Here is a 27,470-nt window from a genome sequence, read left to right on the forward strand (position 1 = left end):
AATTTAAAATTGTATTATATGGGAAATTGGCGTGGTTTTTGTCTGAGCGCGTCCCGAGTTACAATCCGATTTCATAGTTTCTAAAGGATTCGTCATAAGTGCAGTTAACATTTATAGCCTTAGTTGTTTAGAAGATATATACATTAAAACTATTAGAGGGCGAGACGACGGCCATTATTTCAAACATCTCAGCCAGTTGCACTGGAATCCATTGTACCATAGTACATAATACATAATACGAGGGCTGCTATATATATTTCTAGCCTAATAATGAAATTAGGAATATTTATCAACAAAAATGGTTTTTTTTTGTTTTTTTCGTTGGATTTGGCTCGTCTTTTGGCCAAGATGAATTTTTCAATTCCCTGTAATAAAACAATTCACGATTAAATGACAAAACGTTCTGAGTGATGTTATGCTAAAAAATGTCAAACTTTCCAATGGAAATGTCAGATTGCACCTGGCAACACTGAGTGTTGCCTAGTCCACCTAGTCCAGAAATATACTCGTATATAGCAGCCTATGTATGCTTCACGATATTCTGATCGGAAAGGATTATTTCACAGACGTTAATATATGCTGTTTTTTGAGTAAATTTAGTGATTTTGGAACCAACCGTGCTTTCACTTTTCTGAGGCCTATGTGACCTTTCAAAAATGGTTTTCATCTTTACGATATTCCAATGATGTCAATAGGATCTCTGACTGCTAATCTTCGATTCTAAAGCATCAGTTTTTTTTTTTATTTTTTTACATGTTGATCATCAGTTGATGTTGATGGCCGTCCTCTCAACGCGTTCTGCGCCTTCCTAGAATAATTTGTATCAATCAAAAACATTTGCCCGCGACAAACAAATATTACCGAAGGCCTTTTACAACATTCTGAAATCTTTGGCTCCAAAAACTTGATTCCGTATACAAAATTTAATCAAATTTCTTTGTTGAATAATTTCACTCATCGTAAAAATCGGCTAATACACTTTATGCACACCAGAAGGACAAGCGTATAGTACGAGTAAATACTGAGGATTATTTTGATGACATTTGGCTCAGATGTCACTGACAGTCATACTTCGACTAGAGTTTCTCGCACGAAATATGAATTAAAAAGTCCTACTATATTTTGCCCACAGTAGTATATTGGCCAATTTATGAGTTATCTCAATGAGAGTGATAGATCTTGTTTTACTCATAACAGTCTGTTTTTGTGTCTGGAATGGATAACATAGATGGACAACTTTCCTTACGCCGATATAACAGATATTGAGACATTTGAAACGTCATGTCGCCTCTACTCTATATACACATTTATTTATAACATACATATAGTATACCTGAGCAATGCCAAAAATTATTAGGGGTATTCAGACCGAAGCCTGTTAATTTGGTAATTCGTTAGTTGATACTTTGTTAAAAGGCTTAACTGTGAACATACTTTTAGTTCTACCTCTTTAGTATGGTAAATTTTATTCCGAAACGACTGATTCAATTTTATTAAAAGTTAAAATGCCTCAACAAAGTGCAACATCAAAAATTGTCAGTCATTTAATTGAAAATTATGTGGAGCAGATAAAATTTATTACTGGTAAGTACTTTAAATTGATGTACAGAGGAGCAGGAGAGCAGCTGATGTGATATTACCGAGTAACGAAACAATTATCAAGCTTGCCAGATGAATAGTTCGTTATTTGGTAGAACGATAGTCTGTTAATTTTACAAAAACAAAATACGTGTAAAAAAACTACCGAATAACGAATAACGAATTAACAAGGCTGGTCTGAATACCCCTATTGCTATCAGCTCTTCCATTTTTCAGTCCCCAATATATTTGATATAAGAGTTTTTGACTTCCTACAATTTAAGTTGGTCAAAATTAGTGGAATTTAAATGAAAATTAAGGGAACAAGTCTTTTTTTTTAAGTAATAGAATTGTGTTACTGGTTCGATGGTCAATAAAATTAAATTGGCCTTGTCCAAAACCCCACATCCCTAATATAAAGAATTGCAATACTTTGGTTAACATTTTTCACATCAATTCATTATATTAAAATTGGCTTCTTCTCTTGAGTTTATGGGACATATACGAGTACATATCTCATTTGAAGATAATTTTGGAATAATTTTAGCTGTCGCGACTAAAATATAGTAATACAACTAATATCCTCTATGACTATAGAAAAAAGTTAGCATGATACCAAATTTGATTGTAATCCCTTCGCGATTTCGTCGAACCAAGCAGTTGAACCCTTTAGCTTCAGTTTTTTATTTTGGTATTTAGCCGGCTTTGATCCTTGCATCTTGAAACAATATAAAGTGTGCGATTGCACCCGAACTTAGGTCTTCTTTACTTGTTTTAATAATCTTCTATAATCAATAAAACCAAGAGGATATCAATTGAGTATCGATTTTTATTGCTGGTAAAATTTCTAACTGTCTTACATGTGAAATTCAATAATGTAAATACCGTAATTAATATCTGAAACCGAGCGAATGTAAGTTTATTATAATTATTAATGAAAAATCGTTAATTAAAATTTCTTTTTTTAAAATGTAAATGTACTTAAGATTTATTTTAACATTTTTAATAAACTTATTCAATAACGTATAATAAAACAGGCTTAATGCATGGAGCCACGCTGTTTGAGTAAAAATAAGTTTTGAGCATTTGTTGTGTGAAATATTAGCTAAAGTAATGGGTATAATATTTGTTCAAATTTAATACAAGTTATGGATACTAGTGTTCAATTATGGTAAATGCTGTTGCATTACTAATTACTGTTACAAATTATTTTTAAAATAAGTCTGATTAAAAAAAGTTAAAATTAAAAAAAAACTTAATTAAATTTTTTAATTTAAAATTTTTTTTTTTTTTTTTATAAATTGTAAATTGTGAAATCTTATAAGTAGACTTACTGTGTCTTTTGTCGTTTGTGAAGACTCTTTTCGCTTTGTGCTTAAAATATTAAAACGCTTTAAGCCTAACTAACCAACACTTAGGATAATACTTGTTTAAATTTAAATACAATTAGTTTTACTAAGATTTTTTACTGACAGTTCGGGAGAAAATGTTCGCGGCTTTCGACAGCAAATTTGATTTGCCTGACCTTTGCCGAGTTTGACACGCCACGAATTTCAATGTTTGCCATGCATGTGTGTGAAAAGTGACATTTAACTTTTACGATCCAAATGAGGACCGCAGTGGAACAACTTGCTTATAAAGCAAAGTAGTCTTTGGTCCGACTGACTTGCCAACTTATTTGCCACAAATATATTTAGACACATTTCGTGGCAAAGTTACCGCTTTCAACGCTTTAGCATGAACTCTCTGTGGGATAGAGGTCTGCTTTATAATTTTTGTATTAAAAAAAAGAAATTTTTGATGAAGTTTTAATTAAAAATAATCTCCTTGCATTTTCAATGAATATAGAGGCACATATATTAAAAAAAAACAATTTTAATTTATATGAACACCCCTAATGTGCTTATATGGTAAACGTGTTACATACATTTGAATGTCATTGAGTGCATTTTACACACTATATACACATATATAAATTACATTACTTATATACTTATGCTGTTAGCCCTATAGATCAGTATTCGATTTGTTAGTTCTGCAAATTTATTACATTATTTGCTATAATTTGCTAAACACAATTTCTGTTTTTTTGTTAGTATCACATTTTGAATGTGTCGCCGCTACTTACAGGCTATAATTAGTATAGCTTACACATTATCGCTTAAACTTAGCAAATGCATGTAGTACACACTAAATATTTAATCTTAATCTCTCTTATCAAGTAAATGAAACGTTTGCGGCACGCTTCCGCGCCTAATTTTATGCTTCATTAGGTTTTCGCATTTTTTCGCTATACACACATATTCACCGTTATGTTTTCATAAACAAAAAATGGTTGTCTCATGCGCTTCTTAGCAGAAACGATTGTAATTGGAGCATACTTTTAGGCGCAACAGAAATATGCGAGTATTGAAGTATACATTTATGAGCAAACGAAATATTATCTGTACAGTTCAATTATCGAAATTATTGAATTGAAAATTATTTCGTATTTTTAAATTAGAAATGGAATTTTTGATTAGCGGCGTCGTGATATTTAATTGCACCGGAAATTGGAAATGCATAAATGCAAAGATAGGTGAAGAAGAAGTGCAGTTGAGTGAAATGAAGCAAAAATAGCTTGAAACGATTTTTTCTTTTTGAATTTTGCGAAAACCGCTGTTGTAGCGCACTGCCTGTTGTTATTGGGTATGCTTTTCTGCATTAAATCATTAAAATTCACCGGAGAGAGAACCATATCACATTGAGTGCTCTCGAGTGTTGACTAAATTGCAGCGTATGTGTGCGCTCAGCTGAGGAAGCATTCTTCTGCCAGTACCTATCTGTGTACGCATGTAGCAATATAAAGTGTTTTTTTCCGGTGTCAAGGGGTATCTTCACTTGTGCGTATTCGTGTTGTGGCACAAGCGGAATTGAATCATATCTTGTAATCGCGCAATATCCGCAATTAAATCAATGGAAATGGCTCAATTACATTCAAAAGCTCAGACATTGCATACATATGAAGTAGCGTCATCTAAATGCCGTGCATCAGTAGTAAATGTATACTGAGCATATGTTGGATTCAATGGTAGAATCTGACGCAAAACACGGTATATGTTATATAAGTTGGTGCTCACTTGGGTTGCAAGCATGAAGTCTGTGGTTACTAGAGAAGTTTTCCAATATTAGAAACCAAATGGAGAAGATGGAAGATGAAAGTTGTTTGGTTGGAAACAGAGGCGCAGGCACAGAGAAAACTAAATAGTTTTTAAGTAGATTTTAGACCTTGCTGCTTGTTAACATACTGAGAATAAACATACCTAATTTAGTAACTTTTAAAAAAACCAAAGATAACTATTTGGACCAGCATCTCTCTCATCAACTCTTCGTGCCATGTTTTTTTTAAATACATGGGACATTCAATAGAAATTGTTATCGGTAGTTGATTTGTTATTATTACTGCTTGCTAGCAGGCAAAATGTTTTGAGAATTGCTAGTTTCGATAAGATGGCGAGCCATATCATACTGCGATTCAAAGTAATCTCTGTTCTTCAAATTTGACTGCCATATTGTGAATTTTTGTGGAGGAGGAAGGATTTCTTAGCAGTCCTCGGACCAATCCCAGTTTCGTTGGAAATAATAGTTTGGAAAAACGGGTTATTGGGGTTTAATTTTTATTGGATTGTATCAGAGAACATATGCTTATAAAGGTTTTTTGTTTTATTGTTGTAAAGCGTACCTAATCCCCGTCGGCGTCTATTATAGATAAGTAGAAGTTTAACCAGCTGTAGTAACCAGAATGAAGCTCGCGGAAACTCGAGTTCATGGTCCACCTCATCTGTCCTGGCGGGAGCGTTGTTTATTCGATGTCCTCAAGTAGCGTAGTGTGATTGATTGTGTCAAAGGCTTTTGACATGTCCAACGCTACGACGATCGTTATCTCGCTGGGTTATGGTTAAGGCCATTAACTATCTGGGTGTTTATGAATGCTGTGGTGGTACTGTGCACACTTTGGTGGTTTACTAGGCTCAAGTGGTGTGTGAAGGTGTGAAGAGTCTTTACTACTGGGCAGAGGAGAGTTATCGGACGATAGGGTTATGTATAGTGAAGTTGGAATTATGAATGTAGGCTATGGGAGCTAGAGTACGTCTGTCGAACTATACAAGCCTAAAAATAAACCGGGTATGAACTTACAGAAAACGAGGGAAGATGAGGTTAAGTTGAAAAAAATTTAGCAATTTTGCTTAAAACATCTGAGCTCTTAAAAGAGTTCCACATTTGAACTTACTATATGTTAATAAAAGTATTTACATATAGAAGGGATTTTTTCTAATACTTCTTGTCTTCAACGAAAAAATATCTAATTTTTTCTTCTGTTGCGACCTCAAACTTTAACTCTTATGTAATATGTAAATAATTTCATGTAAGCAAATAAGAGCAAGAGCTCAGCGAAACACCCATCAAAAATTTGAAATTTGATATTTTCCAGTTGTCCAAAGCAGTGGCGGAGTTGAAGGGGGGCTTAGATATGGGTGTCCAAGACCCCACACTGGGAAATTCTGAAGTTTAACCCACAATATTAAAAACTTTTGAAAGAAAAAATACGTTCTGTAACGAATTTATAGATCCGTTACTGGTCCAATATGAGGCTTTAGTGTCGGGTCAGACTGAGTGATAGAGTCAGTACTGGAAATACTCCACACTTCTCAATTCTAATCGTTTCTGCTTACGACGAATTTGTTTCGTTTTACACAATCTTATTTGTAGGTTTCTTAAAAATAGTTATCGTTAAATGTTTTCGAATGATAAAAAATATAACTCCGCTTCGCTACACTTGCAGCTTGTGTACATATTGGTGGCGAGCACTTACGTGTGCGTCGTGGTTGTAAACGCCACTTGCCTTCCCCTTTCTATCGTTTTCCCCGTTTTCGCGGTCAATGGCGAAAACGCCAACGTCGTCGCTGGTGTGTTGACATTTTTATTTGTGGCTGCTGCGGTGGCTGAGGCGCTTGCAACATCAATAGCCATCGGTCAGTTCACGCTGATCAGCGGTTCGATTGTGGTCAGCTGCAGTTGCTGGGGTTGTTGCAGTTGTTGTTCGGTTTTATAATGCGTTGGCGGTGTGGGCAGCACAACAACGATGGCTTCAGATGGTAGATTATTGTGTGCTGGCGACATGGTGGCCGCGGCACCCGCAGCCGATGGCGCACCGGGTGGTATGACGGTGGCCGCTGCAGCTACTGCCGCCAGGGCGGTGGCCGTATTATTGCCGGTACAACTATTATAAGTTAGACTATTCAGTACGCTATTTGCTGTGGCTGGTGGTGGCGGTGGCAGCTGCGATGGCGGTTCTTTGCTAGGTGGTGGTGGTGCGGGTGGCAACACCAGCTCGTCGATGGTGCAAACTCGATCGTCGATGGGAAATTTGAAGTTGATTTCATTAGTGGGAGTGGTAGGCGTCTTAGCGTGCTCAGGAGGGCTACCGCCGTTTACGCCATTTCCGTTACTGGTTTCCAAACCCTTTTCGATGCACTTGCCGCTCTCACCTAAAGAGTGGGTGGAAGAAAAAAATTGACATTAATATATTTTGAAATTAATTTAGGGAAAGTTTTCCTATTTTATGGTTTTACTAATATCTTTTGTTAATTTTGAGTGGAGGCTGAATTTATAGGAACTTTATAGCAACAATTTATTGTAGTATTAAACAACAAATTATGATACAAAATTATCGTTTGCTATAGAGAATGGTACTAAGATGTGGTTTTAGTGACATTTTATTAAATTCAATATATGTAAATATCAAATTTTCGGATATAAAGTCTTAGGAAAACTAGTTTAAAACCAAAAACTTATAAAATCGGTTTAAAAACTACCACGAATCTTATCTCAGACTTAATATTTAATACATCGGTGTATATAAATTATCATTTTTAAATGTTGGTGGCTTGTTCTCGCATGCATAGTATTTTCCGGCTTTCCAGCTGACCTTAAACCGTTATGATGTTTAGGGCTGAATATGATGTCAATTAAATCGGTATCTTTGGCTTCCATATTCCCAATAAAACCATTATGAAATATATCAAACTTAGTCTCTTCGTTTGAGTTTATATTATACTATAACTAAGGTTAATTTTAATGAAAATATATTTATGTTAATATTTTCGACACAAATCAAAAGATAGTCACAAATTAGTTAATTTTATGGCATGTGGTTTAAAAAATAAGATAGGTATAATATTTTATCCTTTCACTGTTCCGAAAAGTGTGGAATTATTATGAAGCATTTTTATACCCTCAACAGCGAATATTAAGTTTGCTGCGAAGTTTGTAACACCCAGAAGTAAACGACAAACTGAGTAGATTTAGCCATGTCCTCAGTTTTTTCGATATCGGTTTAAAATTTTTGACATGCCCTTTGTACAAAATAGGTAGCTGCCTTACAAATTGATCGATCGAAATCAAGTTGTTTTTATTTAAAAAATATTATTGAATTAAAAAGCTTAACATCATCGTCGTACGGATATTCTTAGAGTACAAAAAACAGTAAACTACTTAGACGTACAAATCCAGCACGCCACAGGAAAGTTAGCTCCTAATGTCGATGACTATCAGCGTACTATTTTACGGAGCTAAGATCTGGGCAGATGTGCTTAAAAAGGAAAACCGGTGTAAAGTAGTGGCCAGAGTGCACCACACCGCAGCCCTCAGAGTAGCACCAGTCTACCGAACAGTTTCTGGCGATGCAATATTAGTTATAAGCGATAATGCCCCAATTGACCTTCTGGCATGGGATAGGAAAATGATGTGTGTGCTAAAACTAAACATTCGAAAAAAACAAGAGCGCAATAGAACAAATAAAGAAAGTGCAATAACAACATGACAACGAAGATGGGAGGACAACAGTTGCGGCAGATCGACGGCGAGACTAACAAAGGACCTACACTTATGGACAAGCCATAAATTTGGAAAGGTCGACTTTTAAACAATCCAGCTGTTATCCGGTCACGGATACTTCAAAAAGCTTCTTCACAAAATGGGAAAATTTGAAGAGCCGTCTTGCCTATAGAACGACTCGACAGAAGACGACGAGAAATCTTTGAATGTGTGCGATGGCAATGAGAACGCACCGCGGACAATTTAAACAGCGTCATGCGGGAGAGCGAAGCTAAATGGGGGCTTATCCAGAAATTTGCAGCAAATCTGCTACACAGTAAAAAGCGGGGCCTGGACGCAGTTGCGCGTGTGTAAATCTTGCCTGAAAATCAAGAAGATCAAGTTTTTGCTCGAGAACCGAGTGAAATATGGATAATTTTGAAGTCAGCGTATATATGTAACATCAGTATTCTTCTTGTTCATAAAACTCAATGATATGTACTTGTAGTTCACAAAATCAAGCAAATATTTAGAGTAGATTTCGCTTTAAGAAATTCATACTGAAAGCATGAAATTAAAGAACCCTTCGAAAAGTTATTTGAGCAGTGATAATAGCTGCAAAAAGTTAGGTTTTGCCGATAATTTTGCATTTCCCCTCCAGCTATAAATCGATAATCCACTCTTATGCAATAGTGATTGTTATGTATTGAAATAGTTTGAGAGATGAATTAAATAATACCGTTGTTAAAGGTAATTGCATATATTTCTCAAATTTTTTAAGGAACCATGTAGTAAGAAATCTGGATCAGTATTAGAATATAATTTTAACTTATTTATATCATGCAGGACGATTTCTTTGTAAAAAGTTAGAAAATTACTTAAATTAATCAGACGAAATTAATCGAATAAGTTTACATGCGCTGCATGAACACGAACTGACAAACAGGTTGGTGTACAGGATTGCACTAAATACCAAATAGTGAAATTTGAAGATGGGTCACTGAAAGCTTGCAGTTGTTTTCTGTGAAATGAGCTGGGTGTGTTTCGGCAGATCGATGGTTTAAAGTGTGCCACAGATTATATTGATATTCTGAAAGACTTATATCTACTTAATCTGGCTATAATTGGACTTGGAGTGGAAAAATTACCGAATCGCGAATTTGTAATGCCTGATCAAATTGCTCGACTGGTTCCTTGGGTCCAAATATTTTAGCTGTTGTTAACCTAGTTCAAGTCAAACAAGTAAGGAAGGGCTAAGTTCGGGTGTCACCGAACATTTTATACTCTCGCATGATAAGGTGATAATCGAGATTTCATTATCCGTCATTTACATATTTTTTTATTTTGCTGTAAAATTAATTAGATTAGTAGTTCGTGAAATATGGTTTTAATTGAAAATGGGCGACGCCATGCCCATGGGAGGTGGGCGTGGTTATTATCCGATTTCTTCCATTTTTGAACTGTATATGGAAATGCCTGATGGAAATGACTCTATAGAGTTTGGTTAACATAGCTATAGTAGTTTCCGAGATATGTACAAAAAACGTAGTAGGGGGCGGGGCCACGCCCACTTTTCCAAAAAAATTACGTCCAAATATGACGCTCCCTAATGCGATTCTTTGTGCCAAATTTCACTTTAATATCTTTACTTATGGCTTAGTTATGACAGTTTATAGGTTTTCGGTTTTGGCCATTTTGTGGGAGTGGCAGTGGGCCGATTTTGCCCATCTTCGAACTTAACCTTCTTATGGAGCCAAGAAATACGTTTACCAAGTTTCATTATGATATCTCAATTTTTACTCAAGTTACAGCTTGCACGGACGGACGGACAGATTTCAACTCTACTCGTCACCCTGATCACTTTGGTATATACATATAACCCTATATCTGACTCTTTTAGTTTTAGGACTTACAAAGAACCGTTATGTGAACAAAACTATAATACTCTCCTTTGCAACTTTGTAAAAAAAATACACAATCGATGTCTTGTATTTGTAGTTGACCGATTGCGAAATTCCACCAAAAGAATATTATGTTTGTTCAAAAAATTTAAAAGTTCTAAAGAATTGCATAACATTCAAAATATGATTTAGATGGTACCACTTTGATTGGTTGAGTTTCTTTCGCTGCGAACACTCAGTACTGGCACATTGTGTGGTTACCACAGTTTGTCTAGCCATTAAAACTTCACTACACTCAAATGGAGAAACAAAAGCTGAAGTTTATAATGCTGCAAAATTTGTACAAATTCTAGGGGTTTTAAAACTTCTATTTTATTTGCATATACACAATAAATGTGCGTGTGCATATGTGCGCAACAACAAGCCATTTCCTGGTTTGTAATCTTTTCTGCCACAAACAGTCGAACAAACCGAACTTTCCAGCTGACTAGCACAGCACAGATCACGTTTGCTTTGTAGTTTGCTTGTTTACTTTTAATTTCTTCACAGATCGTCAGGCACGTAGCCAGGGGGGGGGGGGGGGGGGGCTATAGGGCTGAAGCCCCCCCCCAAATAAGGAAATTTTTTAAATAAAACGCAAATAAGAAAGATTTATCACTGACTGAATCTTTTGAAACTCTTATACACAACCCAGCTCAAACCTATAACAGTCGTGCGCAACTACACTAGACGGTGACTGAAAACTTATTAAAAGTCATACTTAAGCGTTGTACAGATCTCCATCTTGATATGGCGAAGTTGGTTGGACAGGGATATGACGGAGCAGCAAACATGTCAGGGCATTTAAGTGGAGTGCAAACCAGGATAAGACAATTGTATCCAAAAGCACGATATGTTCATTGCGCTAGTCACCGATTGAACCTTGCGCTTTCTAATACTATGTCATTACCTTCAATACGGAACTGCCTTGGTATTGTCAATGAAATAGCAAATTTATTTAGAAATCATTCAAATGCAAACACAACTTTCCAGGACGTTATACAGAAGCACGCACCAGAAAGCAAAAAAAGACGACTTGTTCGCCTTTGTGAAACAAGGTTTATAGAAAGGCATGAAAGCATTATAAGCTTTGTGGAGCTTTTCAAATTCATTGCACTAAGTTTGGAAATAATTTCGAGTAAGACATGGTCCATTTCGTCTAAAGCATCAGCCTTCTTAGCAGCGGTAGAGAAAAGCGATTTTTTGCTTAGTCCATACGTCTGTGAGCAATTGTTCAGCTTAACGCTGCCACTGTCTGTGCAACTCTAAGAAAAATCTATGGACTTTGTATCAGCAATGAACCGAGCCAAAGAATTAATAAGAACTCTGCACCAGATAAGAGAAACAGCGGATGGTTTTTTCAACGATATTTTCAAAACAGCATCACAAATGTCTAAAGATCTTTTTGACACAGATCTTATTGTGCCTAGAGTGACTTCGCGTCAAACTACTCGTGCTAATCCACCTTGCACAACCCCTGAAAGCCACTTCAGAGTTACAATATTTATTCCATGCGTTGATGCTCTGATTCAAAACATGACAAAACGTTTATTAGTGAATGAGGACATACTCTCGTCATTTCAAATTCTACTCCCAGGTTTTGCTGCAATTGATAATGCCGAAGAATTAAAAACTTTAACTATTTACTTCGAGGAGCAAATATCAATGACAGCATTAAAATCAGAGTATCGATTGTGGTGTGCCAGCTTATCAACAATAGATCCAAGCATAGAAGTGTTGAAATTACTGCAACATTGCGATGCAACGTACTTTAAACATATTCACTACCTGCTTACAATTTTACCAACTCTTCCAGTGACGACCGCTTCCTTCGAAAGAACTTCTTAAACCTTAAAAAGAATACAAAATTTACCACGCAGTGTGATGGGCAATGAGCGGCTGAGTGCACTTGCTGTCATTGCAGTGCACTGGGATATTAAAATAGGTCCAGATGAAGTAATTAATGATATGGCAAACAACAAGCCATATTACTTTTGTAATCTTTTCTGCCACAAACAGTCGAACAAACCGAACTTTCCAGCTGACTAGCACAGCACAGATCACGTTTGCTTTGTCGTTTGCTTGTTTACTTTTAATTTCTTCACAGATCGTATTTTATGTTTTTGTTTTGCGCTTTTTTTGTTGACTCTGCTTTACACTGCCGAGCACTTCCAACATAACTATCGAACCCCCACCAAAAAGGAAACAAAATGAAAAGAAAGTGTGTTCAAAGTTTTTCAAAAGTTCACTTCCGTTTTTGCCGCTGGCGCTGTGTCCGCCGCAGTTTCCCCACTTTGCTTTGGTGCTGCTGTCGATAATGGTTTGTGTGGCTCCACACACACACACACACACATACATATGCGACCTTTGGCTGTTTTTCTGCGATTCTACAACTATCATTACCGTTAATATTATTATTGGCGCACTGGAGTTTTGGTGTTGTTCTTGTTGTAGTTGTTATTGCTCCTTTATTCATTTCTACTTTTTTATGAGCGGGTAGTAAGTTAGTGCGCGCCGCAGGATTGCTTTTACAGTTTGAAAAATGGCGATAGCTGCTTTCCGACACTCTCTGTGCTGCAACACAGCAGGCCATAAAGGAAAACGACATCGTTAACGTGGCAAAGCGGAAACGCGAAACAACAAGCCAACTTTCCTACACTGTTGCATTGAGTGGCGTGATGCTTTGGAAGTTCGAGCAGCGGAAGAAATTGGATTTTGGCAATTACGAGTGCTTAAATGATTGCTTTGCTTAGATATAAAGGCGGCGAGTAGTAAAATGTTGAGGTGAAATTTCACTTTTAAGAGCTTTTTGTGTTGGTTTATTAATAAACAGTTGCTCACTGTATTTTGTTGCTTTATGAGGCTTTAAATTTTTTGTAGTTTTTATTTATGACTATTGACTGAAATACTTGACTTTGTAACTTTTTTTGAAATTAATGGAGCACATTTATAAGTGCAATATTTGGTAATCGGTTTATAGTAGTCAACACGGTGCTATTAAAAACCAAGAAAAAATGTTAGCTTCGGTTCCACCGGTGTTATAATACTTCTAACGAATACAAAACCTTCCATACAAGCACCTGATTTTGATGGTTCAATTTGTAAGGCAGCTATATGCTATAGTGGTCCGATTTGAGCAATTTCTACGTAGGTTGAAGAGATGCTTTTGTTAATAACCTGTACCAAATTTCGTGAAGGTACTTAACAAATAAGAAAGTTTTCCACACACGACTTGATTACTGTTATTAAAGTCGGATCAAATTCCGTGAAGATATCTCTACAAAAAAGTTTTCCATACAAGGACATATAATTGATAGATCAGAACGTATGTCAGCTATAAGTTATGGTGGTCCGATATTGGCGATTCGGACAAATTCCGGTCTATGAATTCCGTCAGATTGGAAAAAATCGCCAAAAGTGCGACCTAATTTGGGACAAAAGATGAATTTTGGTATGCATGTTGTGTTGAAGATAACTCTGACTGGTGGTTTTCGATGACTTATATGGAAAATAACAAATCGGAATTTTGATAGAAATTTATTTCTTCAAAGGCTGCGAGCTTATTATCATCCCAACTTCGTGTTTCCGTTTAACTTTATATCGTATCGATTATCTAATTACTTTATAACCAGTTATCTGCTTATAAAGGGTGATTCATTTTTAGGTTCCTTTATTTTTTAAAGACAAGACCCAGAAACTTCAAATTTAAAGGGGAATGTTCAATATTATTCAAAAAAACATTCTTTGGCATTTCTCTTTTAAAAATATATTATCTCTATCAAATGTCGGCCACGGCTACGTCTCAGATGGTCTATCCGTTGAGACAAATTTTTGATGATTCGTTCGAGCATTTCGACAGGTAACTGGTGAGTGATACTCCAGATGTCTTGCTTCCTAAATGGAAGCGGTATTGTCTGCATAGACTTTAGACTTTACATATCCGAACAGGAAAAAGTTTAACGAAGGGATCTTGGTGGTTAATCGACCGGCCCAAAACGTGAAATTATCTGCTCACCGAAGTGTTCTCTTAGTAAATCATTTGTTTGATGCGATGTGTGGGAAGTGGCGCCGTTTTGTTAAAACCAAATTCCGCCGAGATCACGAGCTTCAATTGTGGGCATCAAGTAGTCCGTTATCATGGCGCGATAACGATCGCCATAGACGGGTACGTGCTCCACGACATCGTTTTTGAAGATATATGGACCGATGATTCCACCGCTTCAAAAACCACACCTTTTTTTTTTGGATGAAATGGCAGCTCTTGAAGCTCTCCAGGTTGCTTTTTGCCCCAAATGCGGCAAATTTCGACTGGAAAACGTCGGATCTGTTTGGAACTTTTCAAGAGCCAATCGAACGAAGTGATGTCGGTTGGGAAGGTCGATCGGCTTCAGTTCAGTACCTCTACTTAGATCACTTTTTAATAACCATTCTGGTTTCTAACTCTCAGTTACCTTAAATTGGTATTTTGAATAACCAATAAGGAAAGTAATAGACAAAGACGACAGAATCGGTACAAAAGTTGTATCAATAAAGTCAACTTCCGAAAAAATACTTCTGTATCTCTAACTGGAGAAAAATTCTAGAAAGAATTTTATTTTATAAGTGGTCCCTTTCACTAATTGTTCTCAATTTAGTAAAGTCTTTATACCATTACAAACTAACTGATACCAATAAGCAAAATGGGGCTCCAACTGCCTCAGAGAAAAGTAGAGAAATAGGGTTTCCTAAGGCTTGTTTATTATTAAGGGTAATTTGGTGTTCCCTTTTCTCGAGAGTAATAGAGCGTGAGCTTTACTTAATTTGAAGCAACATGAGAAACGCCAACAGCGCGCTACTCGAAGATAAACTTAAACCGCACTCATTATTATAACCGCAGTAGCAGATCAAATAAATATTTGTTAATTTAATAGCTGCATAATTTGATGCCACTTCATTATTTGCGCCATCTTATACAAATATTTACCGACTCTCTCACTTTTTAGCCGAGTTGATTTTAATTCAGCTACTGCTGCATTCAACCTCTATTTTTCATTAAAACTTCACCTTCGTGCGCTGCTGGAAGGGGATCTCACAGCAAGCCGCCGTGGCCCCTCATTAATTAAGTGCAAATTTTTTTTTTCACTTTTTTACTTCCGTTCTCCCAAGTGGCACTCGAGTTCATTTTCGTTTATGTTTTAATTCTGCATTTTCACTTTCTCTTCAATGCATCTTTTTAGCAATTTAAATTTTTTCTTCACACTTTTCGCGGTCTACAGCCTTAAATGCGAGCTTACCCGTCTCTCTGTCTCCCCAGCTACGCAGCGGAGAAAGTTAATAAGCCATGCTGTTTGCAATGACGAAAGCTTGCATACTGCGTGACCCCTTGCGCCTGTGGTTCTATGCCCAAAGGGTTGTGTCAGCGACGGGGTAGGCAGCAGAGGGACATGCTGGGAAGGGGTGGCGTTGCCTGTTCATATTTCTTTCTGAGTTTTCACGTTTCCCCACTTTTTGCTCTCCTTGCTCCTGGCGTTACTGCTCAGACTCCAGGCCGTTTGCCTCAACACCTATTTGGTTTGGAGTAGCGTTGTGAGGTTTAAGCAAAAGTTTTTTTTTCTTGCAACAAGTTAACTTGAACATACTAGGCGGCGTGTTTTTCTGAGTTTTCCAAGAACATTTTCTTAATTTGCACTTTTGGCTTTTCTTGCCTCTTTTCGAGCAACATTTAAATTAATTGGATCTAGTTTATTGCTTGCTCTTGGGGTTACCACTTTCTTAACATCAGGTTTTGCGTCTTCGCACATTTTATGTGCTTTTGATTTATTTATTATTCTTAGAGCATTTTGAAATTAATTTAAAACTGTTTCATTTGTAGGCAATGTGAGCAATTTAATAGGAAACACTGTCGTTCGTAATTCTCTTCGTAGATTCTATGTCATAATCGCTTGCTAATCGCATTAAATGGACAATATTAAGAAGCTTAGTAAACCTAGTAAGCTTTAAAGCTTTGCTCATTACCAGCATAATTCGGGAATGACAAAATACTTTAAATTATCTCTACGCTTGTAATTCGTTTTTCTCGTCATTGTTATTTTCGGGTTAAGGTTTTTGTACAAAACAAAACAGTTAGCCATGTTGCAGGGGTTGCCATGGAAAATGGTCCAGCAGCTGGCTTACAATGGTATAGCCATTATCCCTGCTAAGCCTTTGTTTTCTTACCGGTGTAAAACATTTTGTCCGCGTGCAAATAGTGAAAACTCACCAATTTTTTTACTTCGCTTCTCCGGCTGTTTTAATTATGGTTTTTGCCTCGGCAACAGTTGTGGAGTATGAAATATTCACGGTTAACTCAGTAATTCGTTCACTTCAATTTCACATTTCTCTTGTTTATTACTCGACGAGAAATTTAAACTGTAAATATTAGTATACTCATTCGTACAAATTTGTATAAAATATTTCTGAATATTTTTAAAAATTTTCTCTCTTTTTTCACTAAGTTATAAAGAAATACTTGGTAGCAACTGATATACCGTATATATGTAATAACAGTAGCCTGCTTCTCACTAAAAAATTGGTAAAACAATGCTATATTTATACCCAGAACAGAATATATTAAGTTTGCCATTTATGTACTCGTACTATGTAAATGAGCAGCAATTGAGGCAGTAACCTCGTATCGCATATCGGTCAGAAATGTCTTGGGAAGCAGGGCAGCAGTGAACATGTTGTCAGAAGTAAGCCACTTCACTTCTACTGGCTTCCAGGCCCCAAAGGCATCGAGGACAATGAAATATATACGAGTAGTAGACGAGATTGCCAAGAATGGTGTACTGCTAACATTCCTTAGCAAGTGAACTCATCTGGTATCGCAAAGGACCAAACTGGTTTAAGCGTGACTTATTGGCCTATCAGATTAACCTAACTTAACCTAACCTAAATGATTAGCGTAGCGACCTTAATCGATTTATCCCTCAAATTTTGGGATGTCTATATGAAATTTCGATCATTTTCTTTTCTCCCGAAGAAATTGCTCATTTTTGGGAACCATCGCTAACAAACTACTATACTCGTATCTGCCATTCAAACTGAACTTTTATTTGACGAAATATTTTCAAGAAATTTGGTATTCTAGATTACTGTTTAAGGCAATGGTACAATATCCGAAGAAAATGTTCAGATCGGACCACTATATCATATAGTTCATTAAATCTGAACGGTCGGAATGAAGTACTTTTATGAAAACTTTTCTTAATGAAATATCTTCAGCAAATCCGTCATAGCTTATTGTCCAAGGCAACAGTGAAATCTTTGAAGAAATTATTTAAATTGAGCCACTATAGCAATGAAGTTTTGCGCGAACATTGTTATTAGTTATTAGCATTTTGAGGACTTCGAGATTATTTCAACGAATGAAATAAATGCGATATTGATCTTTCTTATTTTTCATCATTTTTCAAGGCTTCTGCAAAATATATACAAGTACTTCTATCCATGGTGTAAACTTCTCTTTTTATATATAACATAACACTCGACACTACCAAAAATACTCGACAATTATCGTCATTAATCCGTATGGCATAATCACCAATTCGCTTTCACTTTCATTCGCTACTCACCTCCGTTCAGTCGATCCTCACGTGTATAGTAACGTGCTCGTCGCTTGGAAAAACAAACAGCCATAGCCAGTATGATGACAACGATTAAAACCAATATAATGCCACCAAGTATGGCGAGAGTATTAAGGCCACCTAAAAGTAAACAAGTGAAGGGTGAAAATGATGAGTAAATAAAGGAATGGAGAAGGAAAATAGTTGTATTAAGAAAAGTGCAAAACCAAGTGATTATACTCATTATGGTAAGGCAACTAGGTAACAAAAGCCACTGTAAGTTCGTTGTAGGGCAACGGAACCCCTGATTATGCTTGCCAGTTTGCTCTTTACTCAATTACTGCATGATTTTGTAAATTATTAATTGCTGCTTTTTAATCAACTTAGTTTCAATAAGGTTTATACGAGTGCAAAGCGTGTTCGCAAAGTTAAGAAATAAAGTTAATGGCTTTTATTGGGTCCATATCTATATTCGGCTTGGAAACCGAAAATTACCACTTTTAAATCATGATAGCGACTTACCGGTCGTCCTGTGTGGCCAAAATAATTAAAAAATAAATAAGATTGTTACAAAATACAAGAAGAATATTTGAAGTCACTGAAGCAATAATTTTCCACTAGCTTTGCTGGGTAGTTTAGCCTCACCGCTTTAGAACGTGCCTCTCCTTGACGTATTGTGAAAATCTGGTTTATGGTAGACATGCGATTGTAAACCCAAACTGATAACGTCAAATCAGTTTTCTTACAAGGGGCTGAATCTGTATATGCAATGTTAAGAAAGCTGATCCCTTGATAATTAACACAGATTCCGGGATAACCCTTCTTGCAGATGGGACGTAGTAAACTCATATTTCAGTCATTGGGCACATATTCATCTGACCAAATCATGCTTAGCAATTGAAGCATGTGATTTAACAGCTTCTTGCTGCCGGCTTTAAACAGCTCAGTCGATAATTCATCGACCCCTGAGGCTTTGCTATTCTTAAGCTTCTTCAGATTACCACTTGTTTCGGTCATTGCGGAACGCCCTCACTGGAATACGGCTCATATCAGAAGAGGGTTTCAAAAATTGGCCGTCAAGCTAGCGGAGTTCTATTGGAAAGGTATCCACAATTTTGCAGAACGATTGGAAAAAGCTATAGCTTCAGATGAGCAGTTTATTGAATAGTGCCATTCTACATGTTTTTTCTTAAATAAAGCTTTAAATTATAAAAAAGCACGAATATGGCTATAGAAGTTATATCTTTATATATATAAATCTTCTGACCGTGTGTTTGCATTTGAACTGCTCCTAAACGGATGGACCGATTTTGATGAAATTTTGTGTGTATGTTCAAGGGGATATACAGAAATCTTTTCGAAGCATTGCACAGAGCAATACAATATTTAAACGGGAACGATGAATACATATATGCGTACAATTTCAAACTGATCCTTCCTGAAAAATAATAAAATTGCTAAATATTGGGAATGGTAGAATAGAACTGCAATCAAATACACAATGCAATGAATTAAAACTGGCTCATTTATCATTCGATGAATAATATACCACGGGCATCCCAAAAGACTGATGCCATAACCTTGCCAGCCGATTTTTTTCCACGCTTGAGAACCGTTTCTTAATATGCAGTCCACCAGGCTGACAATCGATTGGACTCGATTGATTTCACTGATGCACAGCCCAAATTCAATAGTATTTTTACCCCAAAAACCAATTCTTTCTTAACGCACGACATGCTTTTTGATTAATTTTTGTTGTTTCATCAAAAATGCGATTACTCCTTAACTAATACTTATAATATAACTAATAGAAATCATATAGATGGTATTAGTAGTACTACCTATGTATCAGCCACAGTAAAACGTAGGCGGGTCCTCTAGTATTCATATATTTTCTTTTAAAATGATTTGCAGTTACTGGAACCAAAAACAATTTTTGAAATCAATGGAACGTATTGATGGATTCAAAACCATCAAGATCTCATGTGTGTTTTCATTAACATATTTTAATCATTACTGATATATCGTAATATTGGCATAATCTATGGTAATCATTACCTATTTTATTTCGTAATCATTGCATCTTCTTCTTTATTGACGTAATCATTGAATAATATATTGTAATCATTACTTTCACAAAAACCCGCATAATTATTCTTACCTCGTTCAAGAAAATTGTGCGAAGTACTGGCTGCATTCTGCTCCTCATCGGTTATGTAGTCCAAGCAATCATGCAGCTTCGATATGTCCAAATCAGTGATTTCAGAGCCGCGCAACGGTTTCGGCAAAAAGCAAATCGGATAAGTTTCCCATTTCCACTGGAGCTGCAGCGAAATATTAGTAAATACATAAATATATGCGAAAGCAGCGTTGTTCCGTAAAAAACAAGCGCATAAATTCGGAACGAAACTAGGAATTTGCCACAAATCACAGTTGTGATTGTAACAAATGCAAAAACAAATGCGCTATAATTCTTCTAGCGCACGATTTCGCATTTGCAAGTATTTGCATACAAATGCAAACGAAATTGCGGGTAAATTTATCGAAAGCAAAGCTAAAAAATAACAATAAGTGCAATGCGAAAAGTCGCAACGTCACCAGCAGCGATCATAGTGACTGCGGCAATGCTTGTTGCATGAGCAGAGTTGCGCTGTTTCAGCATTGTCGCTTTTTGCTTTCGCTTTTTGAGGTCAAATTGTCTGGGGTACTCACATGTTGCACGACATTTATTAATTTTCCCATGTGACACTCGTCGCATATCAGCGGATTGTTGTCCAGCCGCACGTTGCGTATGCGCTGGATGCGCACCACTGTGTCCTCGTTGATGCCGTACAATTGGTTGCGCGACAAGTCCAAAAACTGTTGGTGTTCATTAGTTGTGAGCAGATTAGTCGCGAACGGTTTGTGTAATTATGCATATGTACGACGCATGTAATGAAAAGAGAAATATTTTTTAATGAATTAAGTCCAGATGTGCGGCAGAATGTATTTATATGTATATACAAAAATATTCCAATAACATTGTATGTAGGATATATGTAAATTAAGAGGGGTATTTCCCCTCAGTATTTCTATAAAATTACAGAATATCGTTTTTAGTTTATTTCATAGTAAGTTAGTGTTAAAGTTTAGAATATCTTTGTCAAGTGACCAAATAATGCGCCTTTTAAATCAAATCGCACTGTTCCCACCGAATTATTTCGTTGAATCTTCCCATGGCTGCGGTATCATCGATATGTAAACCACTATTAAAGCTTTACTTTACTTGTTTACCTTAGCATATAGTAAATTCTTTGAATTAACGAAAACCACTTAGGCTACTTTAAGTTAGGTTAGAGGGCTGATCCCTCAGCTTAGACTGTTATGTAAAGCCATATCTGAAGTCACTCAAAGTTCGACATCCGCTATCGGCAAACACGTCCTGAACCTAACACAAGTTTGCTTAGGTGCTTGATTTCTGCTTTCACTATTTCACCTCGGTATCTAAAGATCCGAGATACCTTTGTCCTTACCTCAGGCATATTAATCTCCCATTTCTTAGCTAAATGTGTATTTATAACTTTTGATTTGAGTTAAAATGATTGAGAATGGAACTATTTTTGCCATCCAAATCCAATCTTTAAGAAACCGCTTAGAAACTTGAAAAAATTATTTGATTTCAAAGAAAGTCTAACTAAGAGACAGAAGGAGATGTCGGATAAGTAACATAAGTAATCAGGATTATGAGCTGAGCCTATCTGTATAGATGCCATCCTTTTATCTCTAAGAAGCTGCAAATTTGTCGGAACTGCTGAAATCGGGACCCTATATAGTTGTCATACAAAGTTAGTAGTGATCCAAGTAGAGGTGCTTTTTTCAATAGCTTTTTTTGACAGATCAAGCGTGAGTCGTGTTAAGCTATAATAAATATAATTTTTGTTCAGCATTGTTTAGCATTGCGTCATGGAAACACCTGAAAAGGCTTGAACAGTGTTTACAACTCGTTCAACTTTATAACGAAAATTCACGGAGCCTTTTGTACAGCGATGAGGTCCATTTCTGGCTCAATATATGTAAACATTTGAGACGAAGAGCAACCTGAAAGTAGTTTATAGGCCCTTGGAAAAATCGGTTTATATTTCTTAAAAAATGATATCGATGAAAACATAACCGTTAATGGCCATGATAACCGAATATGTGATACGTGAAATTAAAGATCGTGATCTCGGCGATATTTGGTTTCAACAAGACGGCGCCACTTCCCACTCATTGTATCAATCAATGGCTTTATTGAGAGAACACTTCGGTGAGCAGATAATTTCACGTGCCAGATAACTTTTTGGCCGGTCGATTGTCTACAAAAATTGTGTGGTATAACACCTTTAGGCTTTTTCCTATTCGGATATGTAAAGTCTAATATCTACGCAGACAATCTTTCGATTCAACTCGTAAGTTATCAGTCGAAATGCTTGAATGAGTTATAGAAAATCGGATTAATTGGATGGACGATCTGAGACGTAGCCGTAACCAGCATTTGAAAAACATAATCTTCAAAAAATAAATGCCAAAACATGTTCTTTCAAATGAAAATAAACATTCCCCTATTCAATTCTCAGTTTCTAGGTTTTTTTTAAAAAGGAGGTAACCTAGAATGATCACCTTTTACATGAGGTATTACAACATAAATTAAAAAACTGGCTGGTTCATTATGTTTTTTCAGATAACCAATTATTATCGGGAAGAACTGCAGAGCGGAGGGAACAACTCTTACAAACAGTTTAATGAAAAAGCTTAACTGAAATATCTTTTTTTTTGTTAATTTGTACTCTTAAGTCTTCCTCCGTTCTACAACAAACCAACTAGGAAATTGTTCTTGTTAAGAGCCCCTCACAAAGGTCATTTTTACAACTTCTTTCCGTTTTTAAGCACCCCACCATGTAGCGAAACAAATACACTTTGCTGCAAAATTAAGTAGTAACCTCTTGAAATGTTTCCGAAAAATTTCCAACGGTATAAAATACTAATGAAGATAAATATTAGCGTTGCATTATGAAATATGTTAACTGCAAATATTTTACAAAAATGCCGCAAATACAAAAAATATTTGAACATGTTTGTTTGATATTGATTTCGTTGTTCATTTCATTTCAGCCAGCAGCAACCGCAAACACTATTTCCCGGAAGTAGGCGAACGCCTGGAGCGCTGCGGCGAACTATTTGCGTGAAATGCGGAATATGTATGTACACACTTATTACATACTGAGAGATTGAATGCAAATATTTTTTCAAATTTTTATATTTCGTTTTTCATTTACATGTAAATTTATATGATTTAAATATATTTCCCACAAAATGCATGGCTGGGAAATTAATTGATATAATATATATAGATATATTATATTTAGTAATTTGACTGGGATGTTGATTGAGAAATTCTAAATATTTTCCAAACAATATTATTTGCAATTTGATATAACGGTAAATAACTTTGTGAGCAAAGCAACCCGCGTCGGAAGTAAAAATTTCCTAATTTTATGTGCGCTCAAATTTAAGGGGAGGGAAAATTTTAGAAATATTCTGAAGTGATAATATACGATATTAACAATAATAATTATTATTAATTTAATAAGAAAATAATAACATATTCTAAAATGTAATAAAAATTATTTGTGTACATATATTAATTACAAATAAAGCACCAATGAAAATATGGGGACAAAACTTGGCACATAAATTTAATATGTGCCATCTCAAGTCTAAAAGTTATCAAAATCGGATCGCAACTTATAAAGTCCCTAGATGGCAAAAATGTGAACCTCATTTTATCGAAAATATCATTTATCAATTTCAAAAAGCCCGCTGACTTTACACCACATAGATTGGCCAAAAAAGGGGGTTTATTACTGAATCTCAAAAAGCATTTTTTCATTTCGTAATAGCAAAACTGGATAATAACATATCAAAATATTCTTACATATTCAAAATAATATATTAATGAGTTATTTCAATAAAATATAGTGAGAGTATTTTCCTAATGACGGTGCATATTTTTGCTAAAACTGGCTAAAATCGGGTCAATAATACCTCTGACTCCCATATATAAAACATAAGAAGTTTAAACTTTCGTTTGGCTTTATACCAAGCGTAAATATGTAAGGTATCGAGGAAAGTTAAGTCCAACTGTAAGAACTAGATATAATGTAGTATATGTGTAAATTTTGATACATCAATGAATCGAGCTCCCACATATAGTACCTACAATATAGAAATTTTATTATTTCAGCAAACTAAGTACCGAGTATGCCGGTGTGTGTGCGAACTATCTTCATAAAATCCCATAGGAACTTGTCCTTGAGTATACTTTAAAAATGGAAAAATTAAAAAAAATTTTACAAAATTATAAAATAATGGTTTAGGCTTTATATAACTAACGCGAAATAAAATATTGCAAAAAATTAAATAAGTCTGTGACCTGAGGTACATGGAACTTAAGTAAAAAACAAATTTGATTGTAATCCATTTACGATTAGGTCGAATAATGAATGTTCAATTATTTTTAATACAAAGTTTTCATATCGGATCACTTGGATCATGGAGTCGCCAAACCGAACTCTGGCGGCTCTTTCTCTGCCCACATACCGGCGAGGGAGTTGTGGGTGGGAAGAAGCCGTTGAAGGAGAGGAACAGTGAAATTTTTTACTGATGGGTCAAAGCTTGAGGAGAAGGTTGGTGGAGGGGTTTACTGTCAAGAGCTCTCTATCAACTCCACCTTCAGACTCCTTGATTATTGCAGTGCTTTCTAAGCCGAGGTTGCAGCCATTAAAGTAGCAGTAGATTTACTACTCCGGAGTGCAGCCTCCATCAGAGATGTGGACATCCACTCAGTTAGCATGGCAGCGATACCAACCTTGAACTCATTAACAGTGCGTTCAGTATTGGTCAAAGAGTGCATAACCTCTCTATCAATTGCATCGAGTCTCTTTGTGATAAGACTAGTATGGGTGCCAGGTCACAGCTTGGCCACTATCGGTACATGCGCTGGCTCAAAATCTTTTTGGCCCAAGGTCGATCGCAATAGATCTAGCGATCTCTTTGCCCACAGTAAGGCTAGCTCCTCCCTAGTTGTGGGGGTTTCAACAAGCAATTGGCCTTTAGATCAGTAACCTAACCTAATATAAAGTTTTGACAACATCTGAAGGTATTCCCACGATTTTGATTTGGTTACAGGGTCCGACACTCGAAGTGTAACCAACTTCACACCGTTCGCGCATCTGTCGCACTGGAATCAGCTGTTTATAAATTTGCTGAATGGCAGTCCGAAGTATTGTTCACAAGTATACAAAAGCGTTTTGCCAAAAGTGAACGCAAAAAAAGTGATCAGCGATGGAATTCAGAGGTAATAGTCTGATTGCTTTATATTTAGCTGGAAAATCACAGCTAGCAATTGGTCGTGAGCTCAAACACCTTAATGTGAATAAAGTGCCAATCAAATGGCTAAAGAACTGAAAATATCCGACCGCAGCATCCGACACATATTGAAAATGAGCTCAAGGTCAAGCCTTACAAGTTCCAAAAGGCCCATGATCTCACACCGAAGCAGCAACAAGTAAGACTCAAGAGAGCGAAGCAGTTGCTTCGCTTGGCCGAAAGCGCTCAAATTCCGAACATTGTGTTTTAGGACGAAAAAATTTTCCAATTGAGCAATTCGTAAACTCTCAAGACGATACGGTTTACTTGACCGACCGTTCGTATGGGAATCTAAGTCATCGGTTGGCCACCAGAAGGCAGCACCCGCCACAAATAATGGTTTGGGCCGCTGTCACCGCAGATTGGCGCTCTTCAATTGTTTTCATCGAGGCTGGCGTCAAAGTAAATGGAGACTCTTTTGAAGCCGTGGGCAAACAAACATTTCGGGCGCAAACCATGGATGTTTCAACAAGACTCAGCACCGTCTCACAAAGCGCGAGTGAACCAAGAATGGCTGAAAAACAACGTTCCGAACTTCATTACGACCACATAATTGCTCTCGAATTCACCAGATGCGAATCCAATGGATAATTTTCTATGGGCCATTTTGGAGAGCAAGGTTGGAAGTAAAAAATACACCAGTCTCGAGACGCTGAAGAAAGCCATTGTTCATGAGTGGGCCAAAATACCGGCAAGTCACATTCGGGCAGCTTGCGATTCGTTTTTTGACCATCTTAAGGCCATAGTTAAGGCAAAAGGTGGTCATATCGAGCAAAAGTGAATTGGTCCTGAATTTATGATTATTTTCACACATTTTTTGCTTTAAAATTAAGTAAAAATAATTTTCCAAACCGAATTTATGGCTTTTTTAATTGGTTACACAATTTTTAATCTTATTTATCAAAATTATTTTAACTGGAAGATTTCTAATAATTATGTAATTCACCATCTAAATTTCATCTCACAAACAAGAACAGATGGATAAGTAAGGAATACACATTTTACTGTTATGAAAAGGTCCTTCATAACATCCGGCTTGTAATTTGTGACAAAATATGAGACACCCCTGCATATAAAAAAAAAAATGCCCGACGAAACAGCTATAACCGAATTGTTGTTATAATCATAAAGAGGCGAGAGATAATCGAAAGTTCGAAGCAACAACAATAAACGCATTCAAAACTGTACACTTGCAAATGTTCGGACAGATGCCAGCACGCAATGGTGAATGTGTGACAACAATGTAGTTTACACTTGCATGTTGCAAAATTTTGTGGGTGGCATGTTGCAAGCCCGTTATATTATTTTTATATCTCGCCACACTTGTTATTGCCCTTGCATGCATGCAACGACTGTCGCTCACTGCTGCTCGTAATGTAGGTCTGTAGTTTGTTGGGTCGGTCATTGGACGTCCGACTTCGGTCGCCGCTTGCAGGGCAGAGCAATTTGTAGCAGACGAGCGATGACGAATTTTTTCTCGTTTTCTCGAAATTTTTTGCCTTCGGCTTATATTCTTTTCAAGTTTGTTGTTTTTTCAACTTTACTTTTCATTTCTATTCATTTCAAGCGCTAACGCTTTGCACTTGCCAGCTTGCATGCCACACACAAATTTGTGTTCGGTTTTATCGCTGTGCTAACATTTGGACATTGTTGTTGGGAGTGTTATATCGCTTTTTACTGCTATGACAGACATGACGCACACACACTTACCAACACATAAAAATACACACACACACATTCAATTCTATTTCGGTTTAGGCGCCTCCACGCTCAACTAGCCAGTGGCCGCAAAACTTTTGTTTCAACTTATTTCTATAAATTTGTCCGGATTTTCGCTCGCTTCACTCTTCTCATCTCTGTGCACTCACCTCCAGCTCCCGGCACGGATCGATTACTTGCAGTGACATATTGTCCAAATGATTGCCGGATATGTTGAGATAGCGCAGCTGCTTGAACGGCACCAGCAGTCCCATCGGCAGCACTCCCATGTCGGCGACCGAGAGATGTGTCAGCTGTGGTATGACCTGAAAATAGGAGACAACAACAACGAGAGCAGATAAATTAAATT

General features: G+C 36.5%; 1 protein-coding gene across 1 annotated transcript in view; it reads right to left on the reverse strand.

Annotated features, from left to right (window-relative positions):
- Positions 1-2,861: 2,861 nt before the first annotated feature.
- LOC105231088 (insulin-like growth factor-binding protein complex acid labile subunit) overlaps positions 2,862-27,470 on the reverse strand; it is a 215,153-nt gene continuing 190,544 nt past the window's right edge. Inside the window, exons 11-15 of the mRNA XM_049461337.1 lie at positions 27,271-27,426; positions 20,669-20,815; positions 20,118-20,280; positions 17,966-18,097; positions 2,862-7,106 (exon numbers count right to left, since the gene is read on the reverse strand). Coding sequence (XP_049317294.1) covers positions 6,592-7,106; positions 17,966-18,097; positions 20,118-20,280; positions 20,669-20,815; positions 27,271-27,426 — 1,113 coding nt within the window. The 3' untranslated portion in view covers positions 2,862-6,591. The remainder of the gene's footprint in view (positions 7,107-17,965; positions 18,098-20,117; positions 20,281-20,668; positions 20,816-27,270; positions 27,427-27,470) is intronic.

This window comes from Bactrocera dorsalis, chromosome 1, assembly GCF_023373825.1.
Source record: "Bactrocera dorsalis isolate Fly_Bdor chromosome 1, ASM2337382v1, whole genome shotgun sequence".
In the NCBI taxonomy this organism is placed as follows: domain Eukaryota; kingdom Metazoa; phylum Arthropoda; class Insecta; order Diptera; family Tephritidae; genus Bactrocera; species Bactrocera dorsalis.